The sequence below is a fragment of the Protopterus annectens genome, chromosome 1.part1, assembly GCF_019279795.1.
Source record: "Protopterus annectens isolate FY-2018-M chromosome 1.part1, PAN1.0, whole genome shotgun sequence".
Lineage (NCBI taxonomy): Eukaryota > Metazoa > Chordata > Ceratodontiformes > Protopteridae > Protopterus > Protopterus annectens.
The window spans coordinates 1,805,471,687-1,805,495,251 of record NC_056726.1 but is presented as its reverse complement, the minus strand read 5'-3'; the positions used below and the strand labels follow the sequence as shown (position 1 = coordinate 1,805,495,251).

The window sequence follows — 23,565 nt, the reverse complement described above, 5'->3', positions numbered from 1 at the left end:
TGTGGCTCGAGGGGATAAGGTTTTCTTTAGGTGGAGAATGTCCATCAATTCTGGGTTGGACATGGCCTTGTATGTCAGGCAGGGATCACATCTGAGTAGGTGGTATGTACAACTAGAGTTTCGTCAGTCGAGCTGCATAGGGCATCTGTTTGAGGCCAGTGATCCTCTTGGTGAGGTACTTCTGTGGTCTTTCCAGCTGTTGCAGATGTCTTGTAAGGTACATCCCAGATGGGTCTGATGAGTGATGAGTAGAGGGGCACAATGACCTCTTTTGATCTGGATGTGAACCCTTTTGTGATTAGGTGGGCCATGTAGAAGGATTTTCTAACCACTTTGGCAATGTGATTATCAAAGGTGAGATTACTATCTACTTGGGTCCTCAGATCTCTTATTACATCTTCCGTATTTAGGGGATTACTACCTATGTGGTAGTTTGTGGGTACTTGTTTTTTTCCAAAGGGGATGACTATGCACTTGTTGGCATTTAGCTTGAGGCCATGATTTTGACACCAGGTATCCATCTCAGTGAGACCCTTTTGGAGGATGTCTGCGTCAGCCAGAGAGTCAACTATAGCCCCTCGTTTGCAGTCGTCTGTGAACAACTATAGCCCCTCGTTTGCAGTCGTCTGTGAACTTGGTCAGCCATAGTCCTCCTGTGCTTGTCTGTACCTCTGAGAAGTATATGCCGAACAGGTGGGGTCCTAGGACTGAGCCCTGGGGAACGCCACTTGTAACCGATTTAGAGTCGGACCTAGCTCTCACAACTCTCACCATGTGGGTTCTGTCCGTGAGCAAGTTGGCAACCCATCTTGTGACGTAGGGGTTTATGTTCAGCCTGGTGAGCTTGTCTATGATGCCAGAATGGGGAATGGTGTCGAAGGCCTTAGCAAGGTCTAGGTAGGCTGTGTGTACCACCTTTCCCTCATCTACAGCCTTGGTAACTGTCTCAAAGAAGTCCATCAGGTTTAGGAGGCATGATCTGCCCTTAAAAAAGCCAAACTGGGTAGGGTCCAGTGTTTGGAAGTTCCCAATGTCTCTGTTAATGAGTTCCATGATGATGTGCTCCATAGCCTTGCAGACCATGATAGTCAGGCTTATAGGGCAATAGTTCCCGGGGTCTGTTGTGGCTCCACCTTTGTGCAGCAGAATAACTGTTGCTGTGCGCCACTCTATGGGTATGTAGCCTGTGGAGAAGCTGAGTTTAAACAGTGTGTTTAGGTGAGGGGTTAGTTCATCTTTGAGCTCATGTAGGACGCAGCTTGGGACACCGTCCGGTCCTATTGATGCTGTGTTTTTGGCTTTGGAAAGGGCTGTTTTAACCTGAGTGTCTGTGATTTCAGGGACTCTACATTCTTCTGGTATGGTTATGGGCCCTTTTGGGGGTGAGGGGGGGTGAAGTTTGCATTGAACCTGTCTGCCAGGATGTTGGCAATATCAGTCGGTTCAGTGTATTGTGTGCCATTCTGCACTAACTCCGAGCAGATCTGATCTGAGCATTACCAATGCCTTGCGGTTATCTTTGGAGTCCTTGGCACTTTTTCTTTCAAAGCTCGCCTTGGATGATTTTATGAGGGATAGTAGTTTCTTGCTGATACTGATCAGGGATGTCTTCCCTTCTTGGGATTTTATTCTTTTCTGTACTAGTTTCCTCCTTCTATTGTATAGCTTGTTTATGGCAGGAGTCCACCAGACTGGTTTCCTTTTCTTGGAGGACTGAGTCTTGGTTTTGCTTCAGATGCAACGATCCATGCATTCTTGCAGCTGCCCATAGAATGCATTAGTAAATGATTTTGCAGCTTGGACAGTGTTATCCTTCAGCATGGGGGCTTTGAAACGTTCCATCTCGGTTTTAAGTAATGTGAAGTTTGCTTTTGAAATGTTTTTCACGGTGGTTTTCTTGTCCGGGGGTGGGGTGGAATTTGGATATCCAAAGTGATTTGTTTATGGTCAGATCTAACCAGTGAGGGGTTGACCTCTGGTGTGGAACACCGGTTGCCCATGCTGGTGATGACCAGGTCCAATATGTTGTCACCTCTGCTGGAAGTGTTGACCAGTTGAACCAGGGCATTTGAGTTTATAAATTATAGGAAAAGTTGGGCAAGGGAGTTAGTACTTTAGTTCTCCCAGTTAATGTTTGGGTAATTGAAATCATCCAATATTGGGGTGTTTGGTTGGACCTTTATGTTTCCGTGTTTCCAGAAATGTGGACTGGGGGTCCTGGGACATGGTGTGATGCAGTTAGTCACTAGTTAGGCACATGTTTGGGTCCTTCCTTTTAAGCTATGTATGTAGCTGCAAAAGGCCTCATGATTTTCCTTGGCTGTGACTGCTAAGTTTTTCTCAACGTTTCCATTAGAGGATATGATGTTGTCTTATTTGCCTGTTGAGGCTTAGGAGGATGCTTTTCCATTGTTAGAATCCTTAGATTTTAGCAACTTTTTGTGTTTGCTGTAAAGTTGGTTGATGCTGGATATCCACCAGGGTGGCTTTTTTTACTTGGGGCTTTGGCTCTGATTCTCTCTGGAACAGCTGTCTATATACTTATAACAAGTGATTGTAAAGAGCTGTAGAGTAAGCTTTGGTGTAGTTACCACTTCCAGTTGGGGTGGAGCTTGGAATGCATATATACCTTCTTCTAGGAGGGTATAGTTTGCTTTGGTGAAGTTTTTTAGTCAGTCTTCGCTCTTTGTGATTTCTGCTGTAAGTGCCAGTTTGAAAGCAACTGATTTGTGTCCAGATTTAACTAATGAGGGTCCGATAGTTGTGGTGGTGTGGGTCTATATTATATGTTCGAAGTTTGAAAACTTTGAACGTTAAATAATTGATTTTAAATGTTTGAAGTTTCAAACATCGAACATATAATAAAAACAAAACAAAGAAACAAACGGAACTTATCTGACTAGTGTAGGCAGGGGGGCAAGCCACCCTGCACCCCCCACACCCTGCGCTCTTTAAATATTCCAACTCTGAGACTGCACTACAGTGTGGTAAAGGGAATATTTTCCTTACTGCACTGTAGTGCGGTCTCGGAGTTGCCTCCCTGCCTACAGCTGTTATAATTAAAAAAAAAAAAAAAACTATGTTCAATGTTTGAAACTTCAAACATTTAAATTTGATTATTTAACATTTGAAGTTTTCAGACTTTGAACATATAATATAGACCCTGATGGTGCATCTGTTTGCCATGTTAGTGAGGACAAGATCTAGTATGTTTGTTCCTCTTGTTGGGGTTTGAACAATTTGTTCTAGGGCATTTGAGTTAACAAAGTCAAGGGAATTTTGCAGTAGTGATTTAGGGCTAGAGTAGGTTTCCCAGTTAATGGTGGGATAATTGAAATCCCCATGACCAGAGTGTTTATCAATATTTGGATTGTCTCCAGTTTGGTCAAGAAGGCCTAATGCACATCATAATCCATGGAGGGGGATCTATACCTAGCTATAACTTGAATGGGGGTCTTAGCCAAGTTCAGATTATTGTGGGTAACTCAATTTGTTAATTCTCTATGCCCCAATGCTTGTCTCTATAAAAAATCTCTTATGGTACAGTTTCTGTTTGTTCTTCACTAGTGAAAAGTATCTATTGAACAGTTAGTTTTCAGTTCACTTGGATACCACAATCTTAATTTGTCCTACTTGCTATAAACACAAAAACACTTAAATGCACCCTTGCAGTCACCCTGGCCTCCTCTGCATGAGGGAATCTAGTTTCTTCCCCATTCATCTGCTTAACCTCAAAAGGTCTAAAATCTGTTCACTAGCTATGAAGTCACTGCAGGGACCCAGGCCTCCTCTGGCATGAGGGACTCTGAAAGATGTTTAACAGGTTGTTTTATTTTTCCTCAAAATTAGAGCATAACCATGACAATCCATGTACAGCATATACTATTATTTTTTACTGTTCTAATTTTATTTTTTTATGCTTAACTTAAATGCATGTGTATGGTTTTAAATTTTGTGCTGAGTTGAAAATTAAGTACTAGTTTTGAGAATGTGCTTACTGTAAAAATAAATTTGCAGATAATTTAAAAATGTAATACATTCCACTGTAAACATCAAATATATAAATCACACACGTTTGCTGAATTTTTTGCTTCTGTACAGGTCAAAGGTCAGAAGGTGAAGTTGTAGCTGGCTAGACCAATATACCTTTTCATCGGTAATTACTAGACTAAATGCCCTTGTGGGCCATTTTAAGCCTAGCCAGTTTCCCTCTCAAAAGTAAGGATCAAAAGTTGCATCTTGTATCTGTGAAGAAAACACCTTAACCATTATACCAACCACCAAATGAAAATAACTGGCATAGTCATTACCTTAACAGCATTCCTAGACACATTTATCAGTTTATGGTCAGTGTGATGATGTGAGGTATTGCCAGCTATGCCAGAAATAGGTCAGTTTGTGTGCAACACGTGCCAGCATAGCTAGCTGGAGTTTTGTAAAGAATGATATGCCATTTCTATATCAAACTGATATGCACAGCTGTTTGTGCTGAAAACTGTATGTGCAAAGCTGCTTGTGTTAATGTGCCAACAGTGGGTCTTGCTGGTCAGAAAAGAAATACCTGTATGGCAGATTGTACTGTAAATGAATATATTGTTACAGAGGATACTGGAAGAGAATAGGTTAATCTCAGTCCAGGTAACTTTGAAAAATAGTCTGAAATTAAATTAACTGGTTTAGGCCATAAAGATTGTACTTCACAGTTTTGACTGCAGCCAGACACAAAATGTATGTGAAAACCAGGACTAGGAATCCTACTGTATTGTCCTTAGGGGTGCACTAATTGCTACCCTGGAAGGGTGTAAGTTTTTGAAATGGTTTTATAGCTTCCAGATGCTATAACCCATCTTAGTAAAGCTCTACTTGTGTGTGTATGATGACACACATGTGCTAGATTCTGGTTAAATTTCTAGTAAAGGGGGTAGTGTGGGAACCACAGTCAGATGACCAGATGCGGTGTCATTCTATACCTAGCACTGAAATGATATTTAGATATTAGTGAGAGATGTCACTTAGCTCTCAGCAGTCCGTTTGTGAAGTCTGACAAGACCACTCACCCACGTCATCTTGCCTTGCTCTAGTAAGTGAAATAGGAGACCGTAATTCTTTAGATCAGTCAGGAAAATATAGTGAGATTAGTTGAGTATTGTTTTGATGTATCTGTGTTAATCTTTCCATCAGTGTTATTTTTAATATTGCTTGTGATTGAAACTCTGGTGTTTATTTTAAACAGATATTTAGTATTTTCATGTTCTTTTATTATTTATTATTAAATATATTTAAACTTTTCATTGTGGCTGGTCCTTTGAGGATATTTTAATGTTTGAGAGTACTTATATTTATTTGATGACACTGTGGTTGCTCCTGAAAGTCTTGCTGCATTCGTCAAATACTACCATTTGTATTAGTATTAATGTTACTCAATATAATTAGGTACCCATGTAAGAGCCTTAGAGTAGCTGGCTTTAGAGTGTTCTGGTGGCAGTATCTACCTTACAGTCTGGGAAAGGTGGCATACCTGGTAAATCTGTGCCAGTGTTTCCCAGGTGTGTGTATGTGTGTGTGTGTGTGTGTGTGTGTGTGTGTGTGTGTGTGTGTGTGTGTGTGTGTGTGAAAGTCAAATCTCAGAGTGTGTGTGTCAGCTAGTTGAAGCAGGGACACAGAGCACTGGTTTCACAGAGAGGGTGGTGGAGGACTTGGCTTGGAACATTCAGCTGATGAGTCAACTCTACAGCTGTGTCAGTGGGGAGTCTTATTTTAGGCCTAGACAGAGAGAAGGAAATCCAGACCCAGGACTGAATGTGCTCCCTGTGTGCTCTTAAGGGAAATTGTGCTTGGTGCACAGAGCTGCATCTAAAAAATACTGTGTGCATCTATCTTTCTTCCAAATGAATGTCCCTCACTGATGTCAGTGATAAGTACTGAGGCTCCTTGATTATTGGTCCAGAGGAGGGATGTCACAGTCAGAAATAAAACTAGAGGAGTTGACAGGAATGCAGTAATATGCATTCAAAAATAGTAAAACACTGAATTATATAAAAAGCTCTAGTTAGGAAACAAAAATTCAAATCATTCTGCCAAAGCGTGGTACCATCTTTATTACAATACTGAAATTAAAACCATTCATGCTACCTGCCACAAGGATGGATCTTCTTGAATGATACTGCAAAAGTTCGTATAACTGCCCCTCCAATTTACTTAATCAATTACAGACAGCGCACATTAGACTGGGAAGAATAAAAACCTCTGAAGTCTTTCAATTATTTTCGTAGTATTGTATTAGGAAAACAAACACAAATATATTAATCTGATCAGATAATTAATTCCTGTAAATGGACTAGCATAATATTTTTCCATTCTATGCAACCAAATTGCTCTACTTGTATTTTATCTCGAACATGTGAAACCATACCAGTCTTGCAAAAGACAAAGCAAGTACATTATACAGAGCTTGTACAGCAAGATGGCAGGAAGTAGAAAAAAACATTTTGACGTTAGACTACTTTAATCTTCATCTTCAAAGATTTTTTTAGCAGCGTATCCACCTGCGGTTCCAGCAGCAGTTGTCACTGCATATGCAGTCATTCCTAAGCCAGTTCCTGCAAAATAAAATAATTTCCCTTGTCAGCTTCAAAAGTGCTTTCGCAGTATAAAAATATTGTATATGTTTGCTAATATAAAATATTTGCAGTTCAGACTTCTCCTATGCAAGTATTGCTTGCAGATTTCTATACGGCATACATTTTACTGAAGACAAAATTCTAAAGCTGTATGATTTTGTTTTCAAGATGCATCACATTTAAACATTTAAGGCAATTATTTAAAGCAGTTGAAATACAATACTTTTTCTTGTGAAGCCCCGATTACTCACCAACTTTTCAAAATGGATAAATATCTATGAAAGCACATCTCCAAAATTACTTGAAATGTGAAAAATCAGAGCTTTAATAATGCAATTTCTTTCTTGCAGAGATGGCCAGGTGCGTGTGTGTGTGTGTGTGTGTGTGTGTGTGTCTATTATACATATATACACACGACTATAGGTTACAAGTGTGTGGCTGCACACTCGCAGGTGCATGCATACAAGCACGCATGTGTCTGTGCCCATTACATATAAATATGGGTTACATTTAATGTCAAACATTCTGAATGCCGAACATTCACTGTGTGTGTGTGTCTGCATGTTCTGTGCTCAAGTTGTGTGTGGCAGTAGTGTTATGGGAAGGGTTTTTATAAGGTTGGGTTGGGGATTGGGCAGGGGTTAGGGTTAGCAAGTATTAGTATTGAGGTACAGTGGTGCCTCCCCACTCCACTTTATTGATACTTACTAACCCTAACCTACCCCTGTCCCTAATCCAAACCCTAAACCTGACCTTAGAAATACCCTTCCCATAACACTACCACTATTCCAATGAAGTATGGCTGGAGTTAGTGGTAGGGTTAACAGAACAGAATAGGAAAGTTTGGGCCTCTTTTGATGTGTTAAGTTTTGAAGTTTTAAATGTTTGATGTATTCTCATCAATGTTTTGGAGATCAGTCCTTCAGTATTTTAATCATTTCAATTTATTTTACACACACCTTAGACTATAACAATTGCCAGGCTATTTTAGAATGTTGTTGGTATGTTAAAAGCATAATTTATTTGTCAGTGGCTCAACAGACAGTACACTAGGTTTTGTCACTGGGAGACCAGAAGACCATGAGTTAAATTCTCCCTCCTAGTGATTAAATTATTTTCCAAATTCCTGACACAGCTGTGTAGCTTTATGAGGTGCTGCACTTCTGAGTGTGTCACCCTTCAGATGAGACATTAAACAGGGGTCCCATCTGTTTGAGTTGGTAATTGCTCAGGTGGATGTAAAAGATCCCACAGTCCCACAGCAATTACTGAAAAGAGTAAGAGCCCTTTATTACACAGACATATTTACATTTTTACATACTTACGTATTCTATTACTACATAATTATAAAAATGTTATCAATACTTACTTATTACATAACCCCTCACATCTAGAATACTGTATCCAAAAAAAGGAAGCCATAATTACACTTAATCTCACCCCTTTTGCCACACCCAAAACTATTATCTAGCATTAAATTTTCATTCCACACCTTGTTGAACAATAAATGCATAGTTCTAGCATCCCACATATTCAACATAATTGTCAGTCATACTTTGCTGGTTGATAGAATGGGCATTCTTGGCAATTGCCAGAAGTTATTTTATCAATATTGGGTTCACACAGTTTTATCACTTTGTTTGTCTTTTTTTAACCTTCACCATAATTGTTAACCCTTGGAGACAATGTAAAAACAAATGTTTTATTGCTTCTCCCATTATTCCACCCACCAATCAACTCCCTCCAACAATTCCTAACCTAAGACCCCCTCATTATAGCATCTTCCAATAAACTCCCTCCAACAATAGCTTAACTAAGACCCACCTCAATCCCTGCTTAACTAAAACCCACCTCAACCCCTTTACACCAACTATCTCTTATCTGTATCCTGATGGCTTCCCCAACCAACATACTCCATCATATAACTTTCATTATTTTTATTATGACCAACATTACTCTTCTTATCCTACTACTGCTAACTTCCTGTACACACACCACCTTAACTTCACCACCACCACCACCTAGCACCCAAACTCTTCCACTACCCCAGAACACTGATAGCTACTCAAGCATCTCACCTTCCGTTCTAGCATCATGTACCATTAGTGTAGCCAAATTAAGAATAATCCCTTCCAACTCCAAACTTAAATTATGTCTTGTACACCCTTCCCAAATCTCTCATGTAACTATCAAACATGTAATTTTATTCACCTACTCCTCTCACTAATACAATGTGGGGATGTACATCCCAATCCCAGACCAAATTATCCTCCAAAACCCACCTCTGCTTCAAATAACCAACAACTTCAACTAACAACAATAAACGCATGGGGTATTTGTAATAAAATCACAGAATTTCATGCCTGGTTAACAAACAACAGCCCAAACATTGTTGCAGTAACAGAAACTGGGCTTAAACCACATATTGCCAACACTGAAATTCTTCCACCCAGCTATATTATTATTTGTTCTGACAGACTCGATAAGAAGGGTGGCGGCAAAGCATTAATCTACCCAGACTTCCTAAATATTACAACCTACTCCAAACCGGTGCCTACTTTCGGAAACTTAGAATTACTAGTGACATCCCTTCATATCAGTAGCAACAAACATTTAACTATTGCAGTATTTTACATTTTCCCAGGCCAAAATATTCCCATCTTAGAGGATTTTCTATCCTGGATAAACCAGAATATTTCACATGAAACCATAATCCTAGGTGACACCAACATTAATTGGCTAAACCTAACTACCTCCTCTCCAGTAAATAGCATAAATCTACACAGTTTCACACAGCTTATTACCATCCCTAACCATGGTTTATCCACTGAATCTGAATCTACCTTAGACTGGATACTATTATCCCACCCACAAAATTACACAAACTCGGGCACCCTTCAAAACATACTAAGCGACCACCTCCCAGCATACACCCATAGGACTCTTTCCCCCAAATAAGCAAAACACACTCATATAAACTATCAAGAAATCTCCCCCACTTTGACCAAAATAAATTCATAAGCCTTTTAAAAGCTAAAAAAATGGACCCCACTAAAAATACTCCCCCTTGGATGAGGCTGTCAGCTACTTCAACAAAGTTTTTCTGGATACTCTCAATAGCACAGACCTAATACAAACCAAACAAACAAAAATTAATCACGCCCACTGGTTAACAAAACAGACCAAAGTCTCCTACATAGGGACAAAGCATGGAAAGTATGGCAAAAAATAAAACAAAACAAAATGAAATCAACTACAATCAACTCCAAAATAAAGCCAAAAAAGAAGTTATACAAGATAAAAGAACTACTTCTCATCTCAAGTATCCTCCTTGCACAACAATCCAAAAAAATTCTGGAAGTCAGTCTCCACACTACTTAATCCTGGCACCATACAAAAACCATTCCCCGCACCTGATAAGACTCCACAACAAATCTGCCATGAATTCAATACCCATTTTATTTCCTCCATTCAAAAGTTAATCACTCATTGCCAGACAATTCCAAACTCACAATATACCACTTGTTCCTCACTTATTAATAACAGACCTTTTTCCTTAGACAACTCAACTAGTACTCCTAGTACTCCCTCATTTAATATTCAGCCTACACCCACCTCTTTCATACTCAAACTCCTAAACAAACTGAAACACTGCTCCCTTTCTGGAGATGTTCTTCCCCCAGAATATCTACAACTAGCAGCAAGTGCTATAGCATATTCAGTCAGCATACTTATAAATCACATCTCAGAATGCTATGACCCCAATTGTGGAAAAAAAATCTATTACACCATTATACAAAGGGAGAAATTCCCATGATCTCTCAAACTTCCACCCTATTTCTATACTTTCTCCTTTATCAAAAATCTTAGAAAAATGTGTTCATACACAATTACTTAAACACCTCAATTCTCTTCTTGCTCCCACCCAGCATGGATTCCATCCAGAACATGGCACCATCACAGCCCTGCTCGCATTCATTGACACTGTTCACAAAGCCTTGGATGCTGGTCATCTTACCTCAGTAATTTTACTGGACCTATCTAAGGCTTTCGACACAGTATCCCATACTAAACTACTAAACCAACTATCAAAGCTAGGATGCTCCACTAATGCACTCAGCTGGTTTACCTCCTACCTAAACAATAGGAAACAGGTCTGTAAGATGGCAAAATTTTCAATCTGATTATCAAGCTAACAACATAGGAGTCCCACAAGGATCCATATTAGGGCCACTACTCTTTAATACCTCCATCGATGATCTACACAAAGCTACCCAACTAGGTAAACCCATCTAATACGCCGATGATTCCACAATAATATCCACCTCTAACAATTTCTCAGACCTCCTTATAGTTACACAAAATACTTTCATATCAATTGACCGGCACTTGCGAACTGCTTCTGCTTCGGGCACCACACGGCAAGAAAGACAGAGGAAGATGGCGTCGGCTGATGCTTTTATACCCCAGACGCTCTGACGTCGGGCAAAGTGCGACATCAGCCGAGGCCAGACCCAGACTTTGGAATCTGGCCGACCGAAGGGCTGCCTAAGGCAGGACAACCCATATGTGATGACTGCAGATGCATCCTTGAAGGACATCAGCTGAATTGATAGGCATAACAATAGATGACAAACTCACTTTTGAGCCACACATTCTCAATACAATAAAGAAAACACACTTTAAATTACGCAAACTTTATCGTCATAAACTTTACCTGGACAACCATATCAAAACAAAACTTGCCAGTACCTTATTCATCACTTCCCTCCTATATGCCAGTGCCATTTTTACTAACCTACACTCAACCCTTAGCAATAAACTATAATCTTGCTATTATAAAATAGCTAAATTTGCCTCAGGAAAGCCCTACCACACACGCCATTGCCATGCTATTAGAGAACTGAACTGGCTCGAGTTTTCCCACCATCTCTACTATACCCAACTAACTTTAGCCCACAAACAATTTTCAAACCCAACTCTTGCCCTGCACTCAGCTCCATCTTACAAATATATACTCCTTCAAGAACATTAAGATCCTCAGGCAAACAATTGTTAAATGTAACCAAACCCAACAAAAGAGCTGGACAATGTCTGTACTCCCATAGCATTGCTAAACTTTGGAATACATTACCCTCACAAATAACTCAAAATGACATTATAAAAACCTTTAAATCAGCACTAAAATTGCACTACCTAAAGAATCTCTCATGCCTCTGTCAAAAAACAAGTCCCCTTAAAACTGTCCCTTAACTAATTCCTATTAAGAAAGTTTTAATGGCAAGTCTTAAAAATATTTCAGCCTTCTGCTCATTAAGCAGTTGTTCTCAAACTCACACTACATATAGTACTATTGCACATTCATGCAATGCTGCTTATACAACTTCTTACCAATGCAATGTAATGATCAACAATTAATAATGTAAACTATGTACTATACTGTATTGCATATCTCTGCTTACATACATGTATCCTTTATCAATGTGTTATGTTATGTTTGTGGTGCTAAAAGATTAGTAATGTAACTTTGTATTGTACTGTATTGCATATCTCTGCTTTTATACATGTATTTTTGACTATTATGTTTTTACAATATTTTGTAATACTTTGTAATATACTGTGGAGCTTTTCTCCCCGGGTCTCCAATGATAATGGGTTTCTGACACAGTGGAGTTTCCCGGTCAACAAATGTCAATAAATAAATAAAATACTTCTTCAGTTCCACATTTACCACATAACTTTCCATTCACTGAGTTGATTTGATTAGCAATTTATTCAAAACTAGTTTCCATATGAAATCTTGTCTTCCTATCAGATCAGAGAATGTCTTTACTCTGTCTGAAAGCTAGCACCATCTCCATCCTTGATCACCTAAGGGTTAAGGCAGAAAGTACATAAGTAATTACCTACAGTAAGTATTCAACTGCGGTACCACCTTTAACATTCTTGTAAGAAAAGCGCAGTCCAGGTCTGAACTGTCTGCAAACAGCTACAGTTAACTTATGTGTCTACCTGTTTGAGCCAATATTCATTTTCCCCTGGAGAGCACTCTGCTTTGGCTTGTAAGCAGCCCCCACCACCACCACCACCACACACACACACACACACACACACACACACACACACACACACACACACACACACACATACATACACACACATACATACACACACATACATACACACATCTTCCACTTTCTCTTATTCCCTTCTGTTAGCAAATAGTATCCATAACTGATCAATACTGTGTTTCTTGATTTAAACTATGACCACAGTAGCCTACTGATACAAGGTTATCCTGTTTTTCCACCTGAGAAATTAAGAAATGACTTACAGTTTCAGAGAAGTCCTTGGTCAATTGTGATTGTTTCTTAACACATACTTGTCTTTGCTTTTTGATTGTTTCCAGCCCCCTCATACGAGCAACTAACAGGGTCTCTACCCGCTTCGCTCCCCATTGTTTCCAGCCCCCTCATACGAGCAACTAACAGGATCTCTACCCGCTTCGCTCCCCACCCTGCCCCTATTCCCTCCTGCCCCCAGTGGTCCCACCTTTATTGCACTCAAACCCCTCCCATCTTTCCAATAGCCAACCACAGCGCTAACCTAACATTACCTCCTCCATCTTCCCACTACTATCCACTACTAGGGCACTAGTTTTGACTTCTTTTCATTTACTGTGTACCCCAGGCAAATTAGCAACCTTTTTACAAATGCCAGATGCTTTAGAAGAATGTCCTTGCTCTCTGCTTAAATAAGGCAGTCGTCCAAGTATGGATATATTTGAATTCATTTTTGTCTGCAAAATGCAATTACTGGTGCCAGGCACTTTGGCTCACAAAGGGCAGTGCAGAGAATTGGTAATGCATTGAACCAGCTATAAATCTGAGGTATCTTCTGCAATTTTGTCTGATAAGGACATGCAGGTATGCCTCTTTGAGGTCCAAAGTAACAAGCCAAGCCTTCTTGCCCAGCATGGGTAGAAGCTACTGTAGTGTCAACATTTTGAATTTCGGAACATCCAGGTAAGTATTTAGAGTAGAAAGGTCTAGTATGGGTCTCCAGGCTTTGTCCTTTCTGGGGACCAGGAAAAGTCTTGAGTAAAATCCTTGTCCTTGTTCCTGTTGTGGCACTTTTTGAATAGCTCTCATGTCCATGAGGGCTGTAATTTGTTTTTGTGCCTCTGCCCATTGATTTTGTAGCATGTCTGGCATTCCTTTTAGCCTTGGTAGTGTGTGAAAGTGGAACCTGCAACCTTGAGACACAATATTCAGAACCCATTTGTCTTGGGTGATTATATGCCAATTTTGAGAAAAAAAAAGTACTAGTTTTCCCCCTAAGGGAGCTGCCAAAAGGTAAGTGCTTGGCATTCGAAGGGGGAAGTCATTGGGACTGTTTCCTATAAAGCTGTGACTTGTCTTCACCTCCTTTTGGGGTTGAAGCACCCCACTGTCATGGTCTGTAAGAGCCTTGGGGCTGAGATCTGCCTCTTGGGCGTCTGTATCTGCCTCTTTGTGGTCTGTCTGACACTGGAAAGGACCAATTCTTTGAAGGCCAATTTCTGCTAAATCGAGGTGGCTGTACCTGTAAGAAATCCTTCACTGTTTGCATAGATTTTGCCTTATCCTCCATTTTCTTTAATACCTCTTCTGCCTTAACACCAAATAAAATATCCTGCTGTAAAGGAGCATCCAATAATTTTGCCATAACGGGATCAGGTAAACCTTGTTCTTTTAACCAAGCATTCCTTCGAATCACAGATCCTGTAACTGCTGCTCTACAAGAAGCCTCTAATGAATCAAAACCACATTGCAGAGTATGTTTTCCCACTTGTTCAACTACATGCAATAAATCCTGCATTTCCTTATAGTCAGGATGTTCTGAACTTGTAAGCATTTTCTGTTTTAACAGAGACATTAAATAATGTTGGTATTTAATCATGTGAAACTGGCAATTTAAAGCTCTCACTGTTAAAGTTGCAGAAGTGTAAACTTTCTTCCCCCATCTGTCTAATGCTCTAGAATCCCTCTCAGAGGGAACTGGATTTTTTGCCGTGGAAGCCTTTACCCCTTTGGGACCCTGGGAAATTGTTTCTGGGTCAGCAGCAGGGTTTTTATAAAGAAATCTGTGAGAATCAGGGACTCTGTAGTACCTGTCTGGCTTGACTGGAGCAGGGGGCAAAGAATCAGGATTTAAACTGGATTCAGAGAACACATCATCCACAATATCTAACACTGGCAGAATAGCAATGGGCCTGTGCTGAGCCAATAAAAGAAAGTCTCTGAGCCTTTTCTTGGATTCTGAGTAATCTTGGCCCTCCCAATGGAAATGCTCCCTCATGGTATGCAAAGTTTCCCCAAAAGAGTAATCCTCAGGAGGAGAGGCTGAAGGAATTGATTCTTCAGCATCAGATTCTTCATAGGGGGGCAAGGAGTATCCCTGGTCTGAAGAGGAATCAGAAGAAATGGAAACCTGGTCAGAGGAATCATAGTCTGTATCCTGCCTAGGCCTTTTATCAGGAGGGGGATGGGAACCCCTGATCAGAGTAATTAAGTCTTCGGCCATTTTGAGCATCTGTTTTTTAGGCATGGAGGCCTGTCCAGGTGAATGCTGTACTTGCTTCTTTGTCTTTAATGGAGTTTTAGACTTGGCTGTAGTTTTTATGGTAAGCTGTGAAGGTCTGAAAACATCCTCAGCAGCCGATGCCTGCTTAGCGGCTCCAGACCCATCTGAAGGGTTAGTTTCTGTAGGCCCAACACCTTGAGTATCCAGAGGCCTAGACATCTCCACGTGGGAGTCGGAGACAGCCTGTGGCTCTGAGGTAGTGGGTGTCAGGGGCTGCGAAAGCGCCTCACTGAGAACCGGTGAACCGGCGACTTGCCCAGAAGAGGCTTCATCGTCAGTTTTGGGCCTCGGATGCCTGTCCTTATCCTTGTTTTTGCGTTTTTTGTGTATTCCGGTTGTCTGTTGTTCTGACGGTATGGTATAATTAAACCTTCGGCCAAAGTAATGGCGAGCAAAATCAAACCGACGTTTAATAGTGCGTTTGTTAAATCTAGCACAAAACCGACAACTAGTGACGTCGTGGTCTGGGCCTAGGCATGGAATACAGTAAGAATGAAAATCCTTATGAGATATTTGCTTCCCACAAGAAATACAATTATTAACTTTTACTGACATCGGTCTGAGGCAAGAAAAAGTTTCCCCAAAGGGGTACTTAGCTTTATTGAACACTTCGGTTCTGCAATTCGAATTGAAAATCTCAGGAGTCGGCCCCACCGGCACTTGCGAACTGCTTTTGCTTTGGGCACCGCGCGGCAAGAAAGACTGAAGAAAATGGCGTTGGCTGCATCTTATACACCCCTGGTGCACTGATGTCAGGGAAGAAGTGACAGCAACCGACGCCGGACCAAGACTTTGGAACTCTGGCCGTCTGCGGGACCGCCTGATGGCAGGATAACCCAAGTGTAATGCCTGCAGCAGTGAAACATGAACATCCATTTTACATGATTTCATTTCATAAAATTATTTTCTATCTTTCCCTAAACTGCTGATGTCTAAGTTACAATTCTTTATTTTTTCCAATACTCCTCAGCTTCTTCTTCCATCAATCTCCCTCCATTATGCAAATGGATCAGTAGCCATACTTTTTCAGACCTAGTGTTTAAAAAGTCATCTAACATTTTTCCTTCTTCATTATAAACAATATGTAACATTTTCTCCCAAGTTCCTCCTTACACCTATCAAGGGTAACAGAAGTCAGAGATTTAGGATGCATGGTTAGGCTTAAAAGACCCTTGTGGTAGTTAGCCTAGTACACATCCATGAACCTATAAACAAATGCAAGGAAGATAAATGAACTACTGGATGTAACAAATTCAACCTATCATTCTCTTTCTTCAGAAGCAAAATTCCTCTTTTTGTGATTCACTCTAAAACCCTAAATTAAAGACAAAGATAAATGTCAAAGTTTTTCAGGAACAAAAGAAAGGAAAGGAAAATACTCATGTTAAATAGCAAAGTTTCCCTATCAGTATGGTATTCACTAATATGTTTTCTTCTTAAAGTTCATTCTAAACAGAACACACACCAATGTTTACAACTTCCCAAATCTCTCTCAATACATTTTACAACTGTTACTTAATTTCATACTTTCCAAATAATTACTCATAAAATTAAAATTTCTGTTCATTAAGTATTTTTTTTAATCTCTATTCACCCTTTGCCCTACATAACTTAAAACATTTTTCAACTTTTAGCACTAGTTCTATCATGCAATTAATATTTATAGTAACATATTTTGGATATATTATTATTAAAGGAATACTGCATCTCTGTACTTAGACAATCTTTAAAATGTAAAATTATATTCATAATGACAGCATTCTTAACCAATGTATACAAAATAGAAGGCATACCCTGCCTCACAACTTTGTTAAACTCTTGCTTAAAGAACCACACCCAAAAACTGAAAAAAAATGTTTTTAGTCAATCTTGAACTTTTCTGCATTGCTAATGCCTCTGTATCAAATTAAATGGCAAATATTTTTTAATTTGTTATACCCCAAAATGATCTGAAGGAGGCTGCCACGGCTAGCATTATTTTGTTTTACAGTCAATGCATTTGCCTTCCTGGTGTCACGTTAGAGGGACAGGAAGACACCCTTATGAAGAGGGGATCATTTACTGCAGTCTTCTCGCAGCATCAATCCACATTTTTAATTAGTGTGCTTCATTTGATTTTCATCAGTGGCCATTTCTATCGCAGCATTTTGAGGCATGTTTGAATGACACATGAAAATCTAGCAGAGTTAATTGTTCTTTTCAAAGTAATAATTGTAGTTAAGTGTTCAAGTGTGAGAAATCTGAACCCTGTGAATTATAGGTGTTTCTTGGGCTGAGATGGTTTGTGTTTCTTTCAGTTTTACATACTGTAACCACAATTAAAGTAATTGATGTTAATCTTCTTTCCCTAACTCCAGAGGAAACATGCACTTTTACAGAAATTACAATGTAGAAAAAAATGCAAAATCAAACAGTGACAAAGTAAGAAGAGTTACATGAGCATATTTTCTTTCTTTCTTTGTAACACTGAGTTTTATTAAAGGACCACTACGGGAAAATGATTAAAAGAGATATATTTTTTAAAATTTTCCTTAAGTTTGGCTCACTGCAAACCTCTATGCACCAGATAGTAGCAGTCACTACTAATTTTATTCTGTTTGTACCGCTGACTGCCCTCCTGGGGGCAGACATCCTGATGAGAGTTTATTTTCTTCAAAAGAAAAATCTTCCCCATAATACACTGCAAGTCCACTATATCTGAGAGTACAGTGCCCATAGCTGGGCTGTTACACTACAGTTCCATTCAATTAGAATGGAATAACAGAAAAGAACAGCTATTTTTCAGAGGCCTCAGTAAAAGTATAATTCACTGTCATGCAGTGCCTCTCACAAATGTGTTTGCTGATGATGTGTTACACATTCTGTGAAAAAAGCTTCCAGAACTAGCAGTTCTTTGCTGAGAAAATGGCCTTTTTTTAGACATTTAACTTTGATCTGCTTCAGTTCCTTCTAAGGTTACTCCTCCCATATCCCAACCTCCTGCTATAGCAACAGTATCACATTTCCTGCCCTGCAAGGTTCAGCTATTTAGTCATCTTTGCATGACAATGCACATCAAACAGATTTGCTTGCAGTCTGCATGGTGTATCATTAAAAGCATTCCCTCATCTCTCTCCATACATATTCATATCATCTGAATTGCACTTTTACAGTAAATCATGTTACAACAATGCTTTTAGCAATCCTTTATATAAAGGTGTTTAAGCATTCCTCTAAACATGCCTGTAACATACACAGATTACAATTCATCTTGGTCATTGACAAATCGGGCTCTGTCTGCAAATAATACTCTGCTCACAAAGAATATTCATATTTACCTTACATAGAATTTCAGTCTTCTGCCTTGTATCCCTCATGCATGCTACTGATGTAGCCTTATATTTGTGGGTACTACTGCTATTGTCTGCACATACTCATTGGTGTCATATTTTTTTTTTAATTCAACTTAAAATATTATTTCCTTTATGCTATGCAGTGCCTACTCTCTCTGTTGTGAACAGTCTGCATACTGTTCTTCCTCATTCTCAATATTGTTGTCCATTGCAAGCTGCCCGCACACGTTTCTCTATTAACTGATGTTTGAAATTTCACACATTTCCTCAAGATACTAGATAAAGCAGACCATCTCCAACATGTTTCATACTACGGCCATTTTTTATGTACCTGTGACTGTTGCATTTCTATAAACATATTGATATACTTCTTACATCACAGATCAAGCTTGAAAGGGCATTTAGCCATGGAGCATCAAAGAAGAAAATATGGTGACAGCGCGTTGTAGGATTATACATAAACATCAACTCATATAGGATGGGCTATGGCTTCAAAAAAAGAAAAGGGTGCAAAGGTGAAACTTTGGGTGTTAAGTTGCGCTGTAACATCAAAGTACAGGCAAGCCAGCTAATGTACCAACTGCCCATGGCATCAACACTGCTTAAAGACAAAGATTATAAGAGCTTCTACAAAGTTAGAAGCCACAGCAACCATGTAGCTAAGACATCTTTCAGCTATCTTAGCATCTACAAGTGCATAACTGGTGAAGCCAAATGAATAACAATGGCTCTGGCTTTTAGTAAAGGAAGGGGCAAGCTGAGCTAATGGGTATCATGCTGAGAAGATGAATTCCTTATGCAGACATCATGACTCCTCAGTGAGTAAAGTACAGTTGTGTACCCTTAACATAAATGTAGATGTTCAAGTGTATTCACTGTTGCAGTCATTACATTTGGGTAATCTGCTGGCAGGTTGCCCTCAGTCGGCCTGATTAACAAAGTCTTGGGTCCTGCGTCGGTTGCTGTCCCTTCTTCCATGACGTCAGGTCGTCAAGGGTATAAAACGTGCAGCCGACGCCATTACATCAGTTTTTCTTGCCCCAGATGTCAGGTGCCCCCCTAATGGAGAGCAAATAAAATTAAAAACACAAAATTATACCTCCAACCAAAAGCAAATACACCAAAAAGGCTTTTAAGCATAGTAAAGGAAAGTAGAGGTATAGCCAAAGAAATGTAGGGGGCTGGAGGGAGGGTAATCAGGACTGCAACAGTGAGTACACTCGAACATCTACATTTACGGTAAGTGTACACAATTGTACTATGTTCTTCGTGTTTCACTGTTGCAGTCATTACATTTGGGTAGATTCCCAAAGCTATGGTTGGGAGGAGGAGTTTATACAGCATTAGGGCCAGCTATACGGCCCTGCAAGATAGCAGTGGCAAAGCCAGCTCTGGATTTAGAGAAAATTGGTAAATGATAATGCTTGGTGAAAGTATGAACAGAACTCCAGGTAGCAGCTTCTAGAATATCCCTGGTAGGAACACCTCTGAGAAAGGCTGCAGAAGTAGATGCAGCCCTGGTGGAGTGAGATCTGATCCCCTGGGGGATAGGTTGTCCGTGGTGTTTATAGCAGAAATGAATGAAATGGCTTATCCATTTGGAAATGGTTTGTTTTGAAATAGCCTTCCCCTCTGCCCCTGCAGCAAATGCTACCAGCAATTGTTCAGATTTTCTTCGAGATTTAGTCCTGTCCAACTAGAATCTAAGTTGCCTGTGCACATTCAAGGAATGCAGAATCCGTTCCCCTTTGTTCTGTGGATTGGGAAAGAAGGTTGGCAAATGAATGGACTGATTAACAGCCACACTGGAAACCACCTCGGGCATGAAGGATGGATCAGTCCTGAGAGATACCCTTTCTGCATGAAAGATGATGAAAGGCTCCACTGCCATAAGGGTCTGTAATTCAGATATCCTTCTAGCTGAAGTAATTGCTAAAAGGAAGGCTGTATTCCAAGAAAGAAATTTTAAGTCTGCAGTAGCAGCTGGCTCGAAAGGAGGTAGAGTGAGCTTCTCCAAAACAAAGTTAAGGTCCCAGGCAGGGGCAGGAGCTCTCCTGGGTGGTCTCAAGTTCTTTGCCCCTCTGAAATACTGCTTGAGCAGAGGATGAGAGAAGAGGGGTGGTTCTGTGTTATAGTGAGCTGATATAGCTGAGGCGTGGATGAGGAAAAGGACAGACCCTTGTGAAGCATCTCAGTTAAGTATTGCAAAATCTGAGGTAAATTGGGCGCTGCTGTGCTCATCCCTAAAGATTGGTTCCAGGCACAGAATTGTTTCCATTTGTCAGCATAAGATTTTCTAGTACTAGGTCTTAGCCTCCAAGATGACATCCATCACAGGCTTGCTGAGGCATGATAAGGGTGAATTTAAGTGATTAGCCAGGCTGCAAGGTTCAATGTTGGAAGCTGAGGGTGCAGAATTTGGTTCTCCTGCTGAGACAGCAGGGAAGGGGTCTGAGGCAGGTGCCATGGAGTGGGTACCAGAGTTGGCGCGGCCAGTCTGGAGCAATCAAAATCATCCTTGGTTTGTCCTGTTTGACTTTCAGCAGAACTTTGGAGAGCAGAGGGGGAAAGGCGTAGACTGATAGGTTTTTCCAGCTGAAGGACAGAGCATCCACTTTCCATGCTTGTTTGTGGAGAGTCCTTGTGCAAAACTTGCCCAACTGGTAGTTCTGGAGGGAGGCAAATAGATCTATGTCTGGGCTTCCCCATTTGTTTGTCAACATGTTGAAAATACGTGGTTCCAGTTGCCACTCGTGTGGGTCCATGAGTTTTCTGCTTAGTCCGTCTGCCAGTGTGTTCAATTTTCCTGGCAGGAATTGAGCTTGTAAGTGCACTTGGTAGCTCAAGGCTGTGTTCCACAATGCAATGGCTAGTCTGCAGAGGGGGTAGGAATGTGTACCCCCCTGCTTGTTTATGTACCACATAACCGTGATGTTGTCCGTCTTTACCATTACTTGTCCTGGAAGAATGTAGTCCTTGAAGGCTGTCAGAGCATTCTGTACAGATAACATTTCTTTTTGATTGATATGTAGGTGCATTTGATTTGGGTTCCATTTGCCTTGAATGCACTTCCCTGCCAGGTGAGCCCCCCATGCATAGTCTGATGCATTTATAGTTAGGGTTTGGGCTGCAGGGGGTAGTGTGAATGGCAGTCCCTTGTTTGGGTAGCAGGCCTCTGCCCACCAAAGGAACTCCATGCGTAGGTAAGGTACGATAGGAATCACTGTTTCCAGGCTGTGACAATGTTGACTCCATAGCCCTTAAGTATCAATGTAGTTTCCTCATATGCAGTCTTGCATATGGAATTAGAAGAATGCAGGAGGCCATGAACCCCAAGGCTTGCAGCATTTGTCTTGCAGATAGCAGGGTTTTTGTGGCCACTTGTTTGAAGCAAGTTACCAAATGAATTTGCTTTTCTGGTGTGAGGAAAGCCATCTGGGTTGTTGTATTCAAGCCTGCACCCAGGAATGTAATCTGTTGACAGGGTACCAGTTCTGATTTCTTTTCGTTTATGGTGTACCACAGACAAGTCAGAACCCTTTTTACAAATGCCAGATGATTTAGAAGTATGTCCTGGTTTTCTGCCTGAATTAGACAATCGTCCAGGCATGGATATATCTGAATATTTCTTTGCCTGCAAAATGCAATAACTGGAGCCAGGCACTTTGTGTGCAGTAGACAAGCCAAAGGGCAGTGCAGAGAACTGATAATGCAAGTAGCCTGCTTTGAAGCGTAGGTATCTTCTGCAAGATTCCCTGATTGGGATGTGCAGGTATGCTTCTTTTAAATCTAGAGTTGCCAACCAGGCATCTTTGCCTAGCATAGGAAGTAACTGGTGAAGAGTCAGCATCTTGAATTTTGGAATTTCCAGAAAGTTGTTTAGAGTAGACAGGTCTAGGATTGGATGCCATGATTTGTCTTTTCTGGGTACCAGAAAAAGCCTGGAATAGAAACCTTGTCCCTTTTTCTCTTCTGGTACCGGTTGAATAGCCCCCCATGTTTAAGAGGGAAAGTACTTGTTTTTGAGCCTCTGCCCACTGATTTGGAGGCAGGTCTGGCCACCGGTTTGGTGTTGGCAATGTGTGGAAATAAATCTTTATCCCTGGGACACTATATTTAAAACCCATTTGTCCTGGGTTAGGAGTTCCCAGTTCTTTGCATGAAGAGCAATCTTTCCACCCAAAGGGGTGGTTAAAAGGTAAGTGATTGGTACTGTTAAAAAGAAGTCATTGAGAATATTTACCATAGGGGGGTGTCTTATTATTTCCAGATTTGGAAGTGGAGGCCCCCCACTGCCTAGTTCTGAGAGTCCCCTGGGACTGAAACCTGGGATTTTTGCTCTGCCTGGGTTTGGCCTGAGAGGATCTAGAAGGGGCTGGAAAAGACCAATTCTTAGTAGGTCACTGCCTACTAAATCTTGGAGGTAGCACTTGTAAGAAATCTTTAACAGTTTGCATAGATTTAGCTTTATCTTCCATCTTTTTTAGAACTTCTTCAGCCTTATTGTCAAACAGGCAGCCCTGATTTAAAGGAGCATCCAACAATTTAGCTTTAACATGATCAGGCAAATATTGCTCCTTAAGCCAATCATGCCTTCTAAGCACAGACCCAGTAACAGCAGCCCTAGAGGAGGCCTCTAAAGAATCAAAACCACAACGCAAAGTATGTTTTCCAACTTGTTCAGCAGAATACATTAAATCCTGTAAATCTTTATTTTCCACACAATCAGGAATCAACATAATTTTCTGTTTAAGCAGAACAATAATATGCTGTTGATATTTTAACATATGAAATTGGCAGTTTAGAGCTCTGATTGCCAAGGTTGCAGAAATATAAACCTTTTTACCTCATCTATCCAGCGCCATTTATCCAGAAGGGGTAGGATTTTTAGTAGTAGAATCCTTAATGCCATTGGGCCCTTGAGAAATGGTCTCTGGATCTGCAACAGGATTTTGAAAAGGAACTTGTGGGACTCAGGAACCCTGTAG

The 23,565-nt window shown here is 40.5% G+C and overlaps 1 protein-coding gene across 2 annotated transcripts in view; it reads right to left on the bottom strand.

Moving 5' to 3' along the window:
• Positions 1 to 6,072: 6,072 nt before the first annotated feature.
• LOC122812335 (interferon alpha-inducible protein 27-like protein 2A) overlaps positions 6,073 to 23,565 on the bottom strand; it is a 449,204-nt gene continuing 431,711 nt past the window's right edge. For both annotated transcript variants that reach the window (XM_044084759.1, XM_044084749.1), the window contains exon 5: positions 6,073 to 6,599. In XM_044084759.1, coding sequence (XP_043940694.1) covers positions 6,505 to 6,599 — 95 coding nt within the window. In that variant the 3' untranslated portion in view covers positions 6,073 to 6,504. The remainder of the gene's footprint in view (positions 6,600 to 23,565) is intronic.